This window comes from Micromys minutus, assembly GCF_963924665.1.
Source record: "Micromys minutus genome assembly, chromosome: 4".
NCBI lineage: Eukaryota > Metazoa > Chordata > Mammalia > Rodentia > Muridae > Micromys > Micromys minutus.
The window spans coordinates 34,257,880-34,272,265 of NC_137973.1; the positions used below are offsets into that span (position 1 = coordinate 34,257,880).

The 14,386-nt window shown below is 41.5% G+C and overlaps 1 protein-coding gene across 1 annotated transcript in view; it reads left to right on the forward strand.

Moving 5' to 3' along the window:
• Positions 1 to 14,386, forward strand: part of SPAG17 (sperm associated antigen 17) — a gene marked incomplete at both ends in the record, with an annotated part of 212,051 nt that overhangs the window by 57,035 nt on the left and 140,630 nt on the right. The window contains one exon of the mRNA XM_080915775.1: positions 8,704 to 8,835. Within this exon, the coding sequence (XP_080771901.1) occupies positions 8,704 to 8,835 (132 nt within the window). The remainder of the gene's footprint in view (positions 1 to 8,703; positions 8,836 to 14,386) is intronic.

The following is a 14,386-nucleotide window of genomic DNA, read 5'->3' on the forward strand; positions in this document are numbered from 1 at the left end:
CGATCACATTTTCACTGGCCATGTCTTTTAAGTATGGAATTTATTAGCATGTGATTTTATTCAGGGCCTCGCTGAGATAATAGAAGGCCCCACCAACTGTTGGAATTCAGGATGGGCAGTATTGTCTTTAAGCAATTTCAAAGCAGATTCCAGGTGCTGTGAGAGATACAAAAAGGATACCCAGCCCATTGCAGCCTCCCAGCATACCTCAAGAGGAGCAGATGCACAGAACTACTAAAATTTCAGCTGCAGGAGTGGACACAAGAGAAACACAATCAAAACCTACACCAATAGAACTAGGACAGCAATCTCTGGGTCTGGGGAGTGTGAGAAGCCGGACATGCTCTTTGGTATGAGCTTCTCCATTTCCATCATCTCATCTTTGCTGCCACAATTCTGATTTGGCATTCTTCAACATCATCTGAAGGACCTGTTAAAGATGCCAATTCCAATCCTAACCCCAGTGATGGATACTGCCTGAGCTCCCACTGTGCTTAGAGCTTCTTTTGTCTCCAAATCCATGGAGTTTGGAATACCTCTGAATACGTGGGTGATCTGAAAAAGTCCAGCTCTTGACAGATTGCTCTTTTGGACCATGTTAACATTACCAGGAGTATTCTCATGTTAGGAGCTAGATAGGTAAAAGGGAACATGGCCAGGACTGCATATAAGGATAATTCAGCCACTGGACAAAGCTCTGTGTGTTTGTGGACAACACCACACTATCCGCTCCACAGAACCCATATTAACCTCGGGCTAGCTGTGAAAGCCAAGTGGGGAGACATAGATCTCATTTGATTGCATCCAACCATTATTAACTAACCATCTTCATTTACGGATTTGAATTTTTATCTGTGGAAAAATAAGAGAGAGGGGTCACTGCTTTCCTGGGGGTTACTACTGAATTGTAGACAAGAGGTAATGGAAAAGATAAATGCTATGGAGAAAAGCAGAGTGGGACATGGAGGAAGTTTAACCTAGTAGAGTGGGCAGTGATGGCAATGTCGGGATGGTGCTGTTTGGAACCTAAGGGAGGAGATGGATCTGTGTGGCCATCAAGGAAAGGAGTGGCCCAAACAGGAGCGGTGATCACTATGAGGGCCCAAGGCCTGAACACCAAAAAGGAAGTGCAACTGGAAAAGGGTCCCATGGAAGAAAAGCCATGGGAACCCACCTGGTGCCATAAGAGGGTTTTGGAAGGAAGCCTTGATCATACATAGGCATGCTGGTTTGAGCCTCGATAATTAGACTTTGGTCTTAAAAAAACATTTTGCTGTAATTCAGGCCAAGAATGGTGTGGGGGGAGAGTGAGGGAGGGAGGGGGGAGAGGGAGAGAGAGAGGGAGGGAGGAAAGGAAGGAAGGAAGGAGGGAGAGAGAGATGAAAAGATAGACCAGCAGTTAAAATCAATTACTGATTGTCCTGGTTGGTTTGTTAAATTAACACAAGCTAAAGTGATCTTAGGAAAAGGGTTTCAACTGAGAAATGCCTGCATCAGATTGCCTTAATTAAATCTATGCCATTTCTTCATTAATGATTGATGGGTGTGAGACCAGCCAACTGTGGGTAGTGCCACACCGAAGCATGTGGGCCTGAGTTATGTAAGAAAGCCGCTAGTAAGTCCATGAAGAGCAAGCCGATGTTTCTGTCTCAGTTCCTGCCTTGACTTCCCACAGTGATGGACCCTGGTCTTTGAATTGAAGCATAAACAGGCGCTTTCCTCCCCAAGTTGGTTTTGTTCGTGGTATTTTGTCACAGTAGAGGAAATCATGCCTAAGACACTGCTCTTGCAGAGGATACAGGTCCAGTCTCCAGCACCCAGTAAAAGCAGCTCCCAACTGCTTGTGACTCAAGTTCCAGGGGATTCAACACCCTCCCTGGCCTCTGTGGTTCCTGAATACATGGGCTCCACATAAACTCACACAGGCACACACACATGTGAATAACAAATAGATGATAAATATTAAATAAATATACACCATGCCAACAAGACGCCATGGTGATCACACACACCTACACACCCAAAGAAAAGGGCTTGCCTTTCCATTCTGTGCACTGTTTTATCAGACACTACCATTATACATTCTATATGGATACAAAATACTCCTTAACAGAAGTTTTTCTCTTTGCTTCTTTACGTTAGAGCAAGCCCCACAACTGTTTCTCCAGGAGGCACGTGCTTTTTGACAGGGACCGTATCTGTTAGATGTTCAAAATACACATTTCTCTGGGGAGATTCATTACAGCTGAAATTATAGATGTCTGTTAAAGCAAGGGTCGGTTCTGCCTTCCACATATTTGTTATTGCTGCTTTCTGAAACTTCCTTCCAGCCCCAAAGAGGTCTTAATCCCTGTCAAATGTTATTAAGTTACTCGCTTTTATATAGTCTTGAAAGGGGTTGTTTATTCAGCTTCAGTGAGTCCTTGTTACTGCCAAATATTATTTCATTTCAACGCAGATGTAAAGGGTCCAATGACTGGAATGACTTCACAGCCCTGACACTGTGGAGAGATGGATACCAGTTTAATTATGGACAGCTGAAAATAATCTGGGAGTCACCTGCTCTGGATATTTGTCATCATTATGAACTTCTCACCAGGCTGTGGCCCGAACACTTTCATAACGTCCCATTTGTGTTGGGGCGGACATTATGATCTATATAGAACCTGCCTTGTCTGTCACCTTTGAATTTATGGATAGACAATTTAATATTGCTTGATTATTTTCTTTTCCTCTTCTTGGAGTGAGAAAATGTGTTTCGGCCATTTCTGTTCTTTCTCCTTTCCTCTTTCTCCCCCCATCTCTGTGGCTTGCTCCCACGGCTGCCTTGTCCTTCCAGCTGCTTTTCCAATTATGCTTCATTGGAAATTATTCATTACTTAAAGAATGTGGCCTGGGTAGGCTAGACGCATGAAGGAACTAGCAGCATGAAGACCGAAATGCAGTCAGCACTCAATAAAGGCAGTGGAAATGAAGGAAGAGAGCAGAGGAGGCTTTGAAGCTACAGAGTATTTGCCATAGACTGCTTCTCTCTGACCTTGTAGACATTGTACAGAAAAGCCAGATTTCTACTTCTAAGGTCCTCTGCCTGCTGCTCTGTAATATATATATTTCTTTTCCCCTGCCTTTCTCAGAATGGACCTTGATTTTTCCTGGTGTTGAATGCACTTAGTGGTCAGGCTCCAGGCAGCTGGTAATACACGTCATGCATCCAGCTGTTCCTCTATTCTCATCCCTCCTGAAACCCTCTTGGGAGTCTCCAACCCATACACTATACTTAGATACCACTGAGAGGTAACAGGGATTTAGAATGAAAGCATCACTCACCATGCCAAGTCTGTATTGTTGTTAGTTTAAATCTCAGTATTGTCTTGACAACAGTGCTGTTCATTTTCTCTTCCTGAAGACCTTTCTCAATAATGGGTAATCCCCCGACGTCACAGATACCATTTTTGGAAATGTCTAGAGACACTGACTGTCACAACTAGGTAGAAACCATGGATGCAAGAAGCATCCTATAATTCACAGGAGAAAAACTTCCACAACAAAAGATTACTGTCTCGAAATATCAATAGTATCACTGGTGAGAAGCTTACAGATAGAACCTTTTTTTAACTCTGAAGCTTGAAGGGGTTAAGTAACCTGCTCAAAGCTACTCGACAATAATATTCTCACTTGTACCTTTGAGATATATTTCAGGTAAGTTGTCAGATGGCTGAAGCAATAGATTGATCATGTCTGGCACTAAGGAAGCCACAGTTCCCAGCAAGAACCTTCTCATAGGAGCACTTGTCAGTTATTGATAGGTTTCCTGCTCTGCCACCCTTTTCATCGAGTGTATAGAGTCAGGCCCACAGAGGGCAACAGTTGACTCTAAACACTGACGTTTTGTGCACATAGAGACACACACTAAAATAAATAATTTCTCTGTTCTTTTAATGTTATTAGCAGATAGATGACAAATATAATTTTAAGAAGTGCTCTGTATATATATATACAGAGACACAAACACACACATATGAGAGAGATAGAGAGAGAGAGAGAGAGAGAGAGAGAGAGAGAGAGAGAGAGAGAGAGAGAGAGAGAGAAGAGGTCTGTTTGTGCATGTATAGGGAATGAATTATGGAAGGCTGCATGTGGTTTGTGGATTGGTTCACAGTGGTTATCTATAGAAAGAGGACTAGTGTAAGGGTTGGAGATATAGTCTCTTTTCACTGTACAGTCTTCGCTACTGTTGGGATATTTTTGCCATGGATATTCTTCCTAATGTGAGTCAATCATATACTAAAAACTGATTTACTCAAAAGAAGGTGATAGTAAAAACCATACATACATTAGATCCTCTGTATCCAAAAGCCTGTTCACTCAGCTCTGTGCTAGCCACATGTATCTCTGGTCAGAGATTCTGTTCTTGTATGCCAGCTTATCCAACCAATCCTAAATCATGTAGCGAAAGAAATGAGGCTAAATATACAGTCGTGTTTTGTAAATTGTGACAGTTACAACAAAATCCCATGGGCTCCAGGGAAATCTCTCAGACTAAAGGCCCTTTCCCTGCTGGGGAACCATAATTATTCACAGCTTCTGAAAGAAATGGCTCCTGACTTTCTATCTTCCATAGCCACTCCTTGCTCCGTCCTCCACAACTTGCATTAAAATTCTCCAGGCAGGAGAAATGCGGATCTAAAATCATCCTCAGAGTCACATGAGATCAAATGTGCATGTTCTACAGTGAATAAGCTGTCCCATGTGTGAAGCACACTAGGGAAATCGGGCTGAAACCTCATGGTTTTCTACCCATCCATCCATCCATCCATCCATCCATCCATCCATCCATCCATCCAGTTCTTATGGGAATGTATGAACCAATTCTAAGCACTGGTAAGGCAGATGCCTGCACTTAATATGTGAGACAGTGCCACAAAAAGGAGTGGTTGGGGGAGCACTAGTGTCTCCGGGATAGCCTGGCTGGTCCTTAGACAAGAAAATAGGTTGGGTTTTTTTGTTTGTTTTATATTTGTTGTCTCAAACATTAAATGGCAAATATGATGGAGTCGCAGAGCACAGTGATGCAGAGGCAGATGTTCTTAGTGTGCTCAGAATCACAAAAGAGCCTAACAGAAAGGGCATCCATGCACACTATATAAGAAATGCATCCCACCTCTACCGTAATGTTTGGCCTTCTTCTACAGCGGCCTTTCCCAGAATAGGTCGCATTCAGAATCTTATGACAGCAGATTCTTCCACTTGCAGCCCTGACCTGGGAGGCTTCCTGAGATTATAAGACTTCGCCCCATCACATTTTTTCCACCATCCTAATGAATCCCATTCTCCCCTTGGGTTTCTGACTCAAGCCAGGCACATTCATTTGACACTTTGACCTGATGAGGGCCTAGGTTCAAACCCATATGCGACTTTTTCTGACCAGTTTGGGAAGCCTAGATCTTCATCTAGTTGCTGCCAGTTTCTTTCTGCTGTGTTCCATCAAGACTTTCAATACTCACAGCCCTTGTTATCTTGCCACCACATACACTCTCAATGGGGGGGGCAGGGGTGCCCAGACAAAAATACACACGCACAAAAGATACACATCCCCAGTGTAGGGGAATGTCAGGGCAATGAGGTGGGAGTGGGTGGGTGATAGTGGGAGCACCTACATGGAGGCAGGTGGAGGGAGATGGGAGAAGGGGGAAAGGGGATGACGTTTGAAATGTAAATACATAAAATATTCAATAAAAAATTTATAAAGATATACATCCCCAGATATATGCTCGCATATTGATCTTTAGAGTCCTGAAAGCTGGAAGTTTGATTCTTTTTCTCTAATTACCACACACAGGCAGGGAAATGAAGCCTTTCCAAAGTGTTCTGTAAAAAAAGAGAGCCATCTCTTAACCCCAACCCCCTTTTCACTATTTAATTCTCTAGAAGTAAGTTTTCACACAAAGGTCCTCTGAGGATTCTTCACCTGAAATAAAACCTGGCTTCCGACTTTATGTCTGTGAGTAACGGTGTGGAAAGCAAGAAGTGCTGTTGGAAACTCACCTGTAAATAAATACCTTTCTTTGCTGCCTCTCCTGGGGATGGCTCACATGCCACAAGCAAAGGTTCAGTCTCGAGTTTTAAGTTGGCGCAGACTTGTTTGCTTTCATTTTGTTAGCTATCCTAAGGTCAATCTAAACAGCCAGTGTCTGGGGTCACATCACTTCAGAGCAGGCCGAGAGGAGAGGTGTGCCCGGCCTTCTCCATTGCTGATGCTGACACTGGTAGGCAGTGCTGTCTGTGGGCGTGTCTAGGCCATCAGGGACAGTCTGGAGGAGGCATTCCTCAGGGCTGCATCACCTTCTACTCTACCTAAGCTTTGCATCCACAGCTCATGGAGGGCTAGGCGTCCTGTGTCAGCCCCCATCCCCCATCTCTCCAAATCAAGAGTAGGTCATCCCTGTTACTTTGTTGCGGTGCAGGGGTTTTATTGAAGCCGAGCACTCTACAGTCTTCAGGTATACCAACTAACGTGTACAGCCTGTGAAATACTTCTCTGTGGGAACCTTTGGTTGTCCTTCTAGTACATCTGAACCCAGTGAGAAAAGGACCATGGACTCCTGGGGTCAAGAGGCTAAAAAGCCTGTCCAGCTGCATCCCATCTCTAACCAGGACACTCAGGACACTAGGCACAGTTCACCCAAACCTTTCTGGGCACAGGTGAGAATCCTGTCTGCGAAGATCACCAGGGAAAAGACTATGCCACCACTCTAGGTAGCCCACTCCAGCACCAACTCCTTTCAACACTGGCACAGTCTTTGTGCTCCATAGAAACGTTCCATACCAGGCTGCCATGTGCTTTGAAACCCCAAATTTGACTATTTAGGACAAGATGTCACAAAGCAGTCTGATTGTCAGCACACTGCTCAGCCACTATTGAAAAAAAATGACCTTTCAAACCAAACATTGACACCCACCCTTGGTGATGGGTCCAGCTTGATTTTATAGTAAGTTCCAGGGCAGCAGTCTCCTTAGGATCCCAGAACATTCTGGAGCTGGTCATCGATAAATGGAGAGTATCTGCAGGTGGCCTGTCCACTTTCTTGATCTTTAAAATCACATCTGTCATGCCCTTTCCATATTGTGTGCCAGCAGGACAAAGCCTGCCACCAGAGGCAAGCACTGTGCTTTTGAAGAGTACCTCTCTCTCTCTCTTACACACACACACACACACACACACACAGAGAGAGAGAGAGAGAGAGAGAGAGAGACAGACAGACAGACAGACAGACAGACAGACAGACAGACACATGCTCACACACCCATAAACACATACACGCATGCACAAGGCTTTTGGTTTCTGGTTTGTTCCTTTGGCATTTGGAAAGGAAAGCTTTCAAGACATCCTCTTCCTGGCTTTCTCATTGTGCAGCTCAGAGCAGGAACCTCTATAATCTCTACAAGGTCCAATTACATTTTTGGCACATGAAGATCCACAGGGCCTTCCCCAGCTCAAAGCAAAATATGCACCTCCCCTTCTTTAAGCTATTTCCCTTGGCAAAGGGGAAAGTCAAAGAGACTCGACTGGTCATGGAAACCCTGACCCAAGAACTAATGTGAGCTTCAGACAAGACACAGCTCCAGAGAAGCAATGCACACGGTCATTGTCTGAGACCGAGGGCCTGAAATTGACACCATATGTACAGGAGGAGTGATTGCTCCAAGGGGTGGGGAGAGAAAAGCCATATGTCAGAACATTGTAGCAACACCTAATTCATCCTAAGGTTATAAATAAATATGATTCTCCTTAAAAAAAACCAAAAGGTTGAAAAAGCTTTAACTAGATTGCTTCTGTGACAATCTTTCAGGCAGAAGTGGACTTTATTAGGGAGATAACAGGAATAAAGAGAAACACGTAACAACTTTTATGGTATATTTTACATGATTTTTTTTTTTTTTTTGCAGTAAATAAAGTGGTTATAGGGCTCCAAGGAAAAGAACCCAGATGTTAGAGAGTTGTGTGAAATTTAGGGGAAACAAGCTGTAAAAAACACAGCCATAAAATAGGCTGTCATTGCCACACATCTGGACAATACAGCTGTATGTTCCTGGGGCCTGTCGTCACCCAAAGAAAACTCAATAACCTCATTTCACCCCAATTAGTCCACATACCAACAGGATCAACATTAAGCAGCAAGGGATGAGGGGGCAGGGCAACATTCGTACGGTGCCCCTGTGTCAAGTAGTTCTATCTTTCACCTGAATTTGGTCACCAAGAAATAAGGGACTGCCAACACAGTCATTTACACTATTATAAAACTCGATTCAATTATAACATCCTAAAAAGTCAAAGATTGACAGTTTGGACTGCTGGCTACACCAAATAACACCAGACTTTCTGTAGCATGAAAGTGACCACCTGCCAGTCATCCCTGATGGGACCTTGCCCATGTCTACTAAGCACAGTCCTGGGAGTCTAACACCACTGTACAAAGTGTTTACCATCTTGCTGAGACAGAGCTGATAATAAAATGACCCAGCCTTGATGGTCCTGGGAACATTTCCCATTTATGGGTTCGCCTGGTAACGAGCCGTCTTTCCATTAAGACAAACATTACAAAGCATAAAGCATCACGTCCGCCATGACATTCTTTTATCACTGATAGACTGTATCAAAGATTTTTAAGTGTCACCCTTCTTAATAACTGTGTCCCTTTACAGGTGTTGCTGGCAGCCAAAACAATCATGGATAGTGGAGAGAAACTAACCTTACCATTGGTGGGGAAACTCTTGAAATTTCAACTTCTCCAGATTAAATCCAAGGACCAGCAGAGACGGGAAAATGAAAAGAAGGTACCATATGGAACATGGGTCCCACAGAACTCAGAAGTTAGTGGATGGGACAGTTAAAGACCTCCCCACTTCCTAAGCCACTGTAGTGTGTGTTGGAGCAAACCTGAAAGTCACCTCTGCTCCTTAGGGAAGGAGCTGCTCATATGTGTACTTAAAGAGTTGCAATAAATATATTAAGTCGCCTTATTTGTGAAATGGCAACATCTAGGGCATGTAATCAAGAATTAGAATCTTTAATATTGTAGCATGAATGGGGCCCAGGAAAGAAACAGAGTCACAAGTAAATATCAAAACAAGGGGGAAAGAATCACTAAATTAGGATCAAACTAATTGTCTGTGATGTTTGCTCTGAGTGTTTATTAGCATGACAAGCACCCTGCCCTGTCAGAGCACAGTGACACCTCAGGAGCAATCCATCATTCCTGCTTCTAGATCCTCTGTCTGATCTTTTTTTTTTCCCCACATAGGGAAACTTTTCATTCACTCTGCCTATGGAAATCAATCAGTGTGTTTTTTAAATTCCCATTTGCATCTGAAAAAATATTTTAAAAATACATTCTGCACAGTGATCTCCAATTCAGAGCCATTTGTTATGATCATTACTAGGAATGAGAAATGCTTTCCTTAGTTTTCAAATTATGTTGAAATATTTTTGTGACACCAGATGCTCCTATATGCATGTGTGATGTGTGTCCACATGCATAAGTGATGGATTGGAAGGTGAATTCTTTGTGACCTTGACTAGGAAAGACAAAAACCAATTAAAGGAAATAGAAAAGGTTAATATATTCCCAGTATGTCTTCCCTACCTTTTCGAAATCCTTAGATCTAGGTACCCACCCTGTTTGATAGAGCTTTTGATGACAATGATTACGATGATAATGATGACAATGACATTTCAATTGTCACTTGGTACTTGCAGTAGGCTCTAGGTACTTGCAAAAGCTCTATGTTTTCCTAAAAAGAACCCCATGTAACTTCTTATTAGGGTGGCACATTCTGTACCCAGGACAATTCTATTCAAAGATGTGGTTTTCCATCTGCTGGAATTTTTTTCGATCATGGATTTGTACCCGAAAAAACACTCAGAGTTAGCAGGAGAAAATTTAGACAATTTTAAAGTAGAACCACCTCCTCTAATGTGTTTAAATGCCAGTGTCATGGGAGAACGTGAACTGTGCACATGAACTGTGAAGTCTGTAAAACACACACAGCTGAGCAGCATACGGAAAAGTGCTGCTGGCCGGTGTGCGGCCATTATAAGTCAGTGATTGCTTACTACAATATTTTCAGGTCTTGGTAAGCAATCTCCAAATAAAAACTAGAATAATCTAGACACTCTGGAATTTTTAAATACATGAACTGACATAAAATATCTTTATGTTGTTCATTTGCCCAGCATTTCTCTGAACTGTGAACTATATTTTCTTTTAACTTTATTTTAAAAAACAAAGATAAAAGAACAAATTTTAAGCATTTTTGCATAAATGTATTCTAATACATTTTTGTCAGTGCTTGGCTTTTTTTTTTTTTTTTTTTAAAGGTTTGATACTCTGCATTAAGGTCTTACTAGTTACAATGAGCAAAAAGTACATGTAAAACAGGATGCAACCCGGAAATAGGCAACGTTTTCTTGGTGTGTAAGGATTGAGCATAATGTTTTTTTGGTTTGTTTGTTTGTTTGTTTGTTTGTTTGTTTTTTCTTGAACTTCACACAGTCTGTGAGTTGTTTCTGGGGCAGTCCGAGCCCTCTGGGGTTAGCATCCCACTATCAGTGACGCATATTATATCTGTTCTTTTGTGACTGGGTTATCACGCTCAGGATGATATTCTCGAGATGCAACCATTTTCTTAAGAATTTGGTTAAGTCACTGTTTCTGATAGCTGAGTAGTACTCCATTGTGTAAATGTACCACAATTTTTGTATCCACTCATCTACTGAAGGACATCTGGGTTCTTTCCAGCTTCTGGCTATTATAAATAGAGCTGTTATGAACATTGTGGTGCATGTGTCTTTGTTGTATATTGGAGTGTCTCTGGGGTATATGCCCAGAAGTGGAATAGCTGGATATTCAGGTAGTACTACGTCCAATTTTCTGAGGAATCGCCAGACTGATTTCCAGAGTGGTTGTTTCAGTTTACAACCCTACCAGCAGTGGAGAAGTGTTCCTTTTTCTCCACATCCTCGCCAGCATCTGCTGTCATCTGAGTTTTGGATCTTGGTCAATCTGACTGGTGTGAGGTGGAATCTCAGGGTTGTTTTGATTTGCATTTCCCTGATGGCTAAGGATGTCGAGCACTTCCTTAGATGTTTCTCAGCCATTCGATATTCCTCAATTGAGAACGTTTTGTTTAGCTCTGTACCCCATTTTTTAATAGGGTTGTTTGATTCTCTGGTGTCTAGCTTTTTGAGTTCTTTGTATAACTTGGATATTAGGCCTCTATCTGATGTGGAGTTGGTAAAGATCTTTTCCAATTCTGTTGGCTGCCGTTTTGTTTTCTTGACAGTGTCCTTAGCCTTACAGAAACTTTGTAATCTCATTAAGTCTCATTTGTTAATCTTTGACCTTAGAGCACGAGCCATTGGTGTTTTGTTCAGAAAATTTTCTCCTGTGCCTATGTGTTCTAAAGTGTATCTGGTTTAATGTGGATATCTTTGATCCACTTACACTTGAGTTTTGTACAAGGAGATAAGAAAGGGTCTATTTTTATACTGTGAACTATATTAATATGATTAGGAGATGCTGAAGCTTTAGAAAGAACCTTGACTTGCTTGTTGAAACTTTGGGTGTCTAATGAGCCGTAACTCGAAGTTAATTTTTTTTTTTTGAAGGAGAAAAAAAGAAGCATGAGACACTATAAGAGAACTCTGAGCAATTAAGAAACAACAATTGCACAATCTAATTTCATATTCTTATTACCAGTGCTTTCCAGAGCACCAGCCCCTTGTGTCTGGGCTGAAACCAGATGAGCGGGTGCTAAATAAATGGATGAAAACTAATTGGAATGGATTGCTCCGCAGAAAGTCATCCTTGTGGATGAGAGGTGGAGGAGTGAGGTAATCCATATACATTTCTCCGCAATGCCACCAGAGAGGCTAGATGGAACAATTGAGGTCAATGCTCGTCAGCCAAAAGTCTGGCAGAGAGCAATGGAAGCATGTACAATGTAGCATCTGCAATAGCTAATGGAAGTGTATTACCGATGGGGGAAGAGGATCTTCCTCCTTGGCCGAGCCTAGAAGAGGGCTCTACGTTGCTTGCACAGAAAGCAAATCTTCAGCTTTTTCAATCTTGCCATTAAATCTACAGAGATACTCACTTTCATGAGCTAATTCTAGTACATGGCTTGCATCTGTCCAACCCCAAGAACGTACTGTGTCTTCTGTGTTTAATTTTTGGAAGTGAACGTTTTAAAGAATGAATGCTTTAGGGTAGAAATTCACAGCAGTAATTACAGTAATTAGCAAACATTAAGGCAGAGATGGGGACACTGAGAATTCACAGAATTAGGCATTTCTTGTCTTTTTGCCCCCATGAAACAGATGTAATGTGTCACCATATATTTGGTCCTATTTCCACATCTTTATTTTTCTTTAAAAAAAAAAAACAGTAAATTATAGTTTAAAGTGCCAGATAGAATAAAGATATTTTAGTCCTGGTTAAGCTAAAGTATGTGCTGCAGTTGAACACTGGCTGTTGTTTTTTATTTCTGCTTTGAAAGAAAAGTTGCTAGATAATTAATATTGTGAAAACTATAAGGGGGAGGTGCTCTGAAGGAACAGAATGTAAAACACTTAGCATGTGAACTCGTAGGATGCAAATGGCAGCTTTGACTTATAAATATGCGTAACCTGTTTGAAAACACTCATCTGTTTGGAAACAGTTAGATAATGACTTCCAGATATATAAATATAGATAGAAACAGATTAGAAATGTGCTCTATTGTATAAACATCTCGAACACCTCAGAACTTCTGAATAAGATGATTCTGTGTAATGATAGCAAATTGGGCCATTTACTATGTCATAAAATTTGGATGGGAGTGTTTATTGAGAAATAAAAATATCTCTAACATTTCAGAACTTCTGAATATGATTATCCTGCATTATCATAGCGAATTAGGCCATTTACTATGTCTTAAAATTTGAATGAGAGGGTCTGTTCAGAACTGTATCTCTCTTCCACCGTTATCTCAAAGATCACTCTGTAGCTTTAGTCCTGCATTAACATCTGTGATTGATTCATCAGCCCCGGAAACATTCACAGTAACAAACGTCCATGGACACAGTGTACACGCTGCAGGGATGCCCGTCATATTCACTCTGGTCTTAAAATGCCTCTCTTGGTTTTTATTCTGGAAGATTTAGATTCAGCTATTGTGTCACTTTTTATTTCCATTCACTTTTGCTTCTGATTAACTTTTGTATTATGTATTCACTATAAGCATTTACTTGCCTGTGAATTATATCTCAGAGAGATTAAGAAAACAAAAGAAAGTGATGTTCAAAGGAGTTTGGAAATGGCTGTAGCTACATTACAAAAAAAAAAATCATTGACCTTTAATATTACTAACCAATGTAAATGGAATCTTCCCATGATTCAGAACTGAAATCAGAATATTTGCAAAGGCTTTCCCCAAAAGATCCACATATGTTTTAATTGTGTCTTTCATGGATGCATTTAATCTGCTCATGTTTTCTTAGAATTTCCAAGTAAACACTTTTATATGAAAGACTAGCTCCTTCTGTCTGTACCTTATGGGTGCGCTGCCTAATTTTCACAAGCCCTAGGGCGGAGGAAAGGCAGACATGAAGAACTGTGGGGAGACAGTATCCAGCAACTTTTTCATCAAAAAATAATAGAACAGCTTAATTATCTAACGTGGAATAATGGTGCCTCACTCGAGCTGCTGCCTTCTCCCAACAAGAAACGAGGAGAGATTAAGAAGAAGCACTTACTGCCACAGACATTCCCGAGCTTCTCCCGGTCAAAACCCCAAGAAGCTGGAAAAGGGCCAGAGAAATGCCATTTTGCGTGTGTGTTTTATTTTAAAGAAAAGGCCATAGGGACAGACCAGGAAATTACAGGCTGGTTAGTTTTGATTCAGTTGTGGTTAAATTCTTCAGAAACTATTTTAAGAAGTCAAACAGAGGAAGGGCAGGGATCCTGTGTGGAGGGCTCCTGGGTGGTTCTAGGAATGGAATAACTTGCCTCACTAGCTGCCTGGAATTCTTTGAGGCAAGATTATCAAAATGAAGATCCAACCGACACAAATGGAAGATCTAAGGAACCCCAAACCCCAGCGATTCCTCAGAAATGAATGACTCTCCAGCTGGCCTCTCTGCAAAACAGAACTCCGCTTTGCGGACTGTTTTCATTTTTATTAATGAAAAGTTTTCGTGCACTACTAGGAAATTTTTATTAAAGGGGAAAATAGACTAGCATCTTTCAGTAGCAAGTGATAAAAGCTACTATTTTTTGGCTGCTTAACTCTATATCTTCAGACATGTCATATCATTTAATAGCTAAACAATATAATTGCGTTAGTA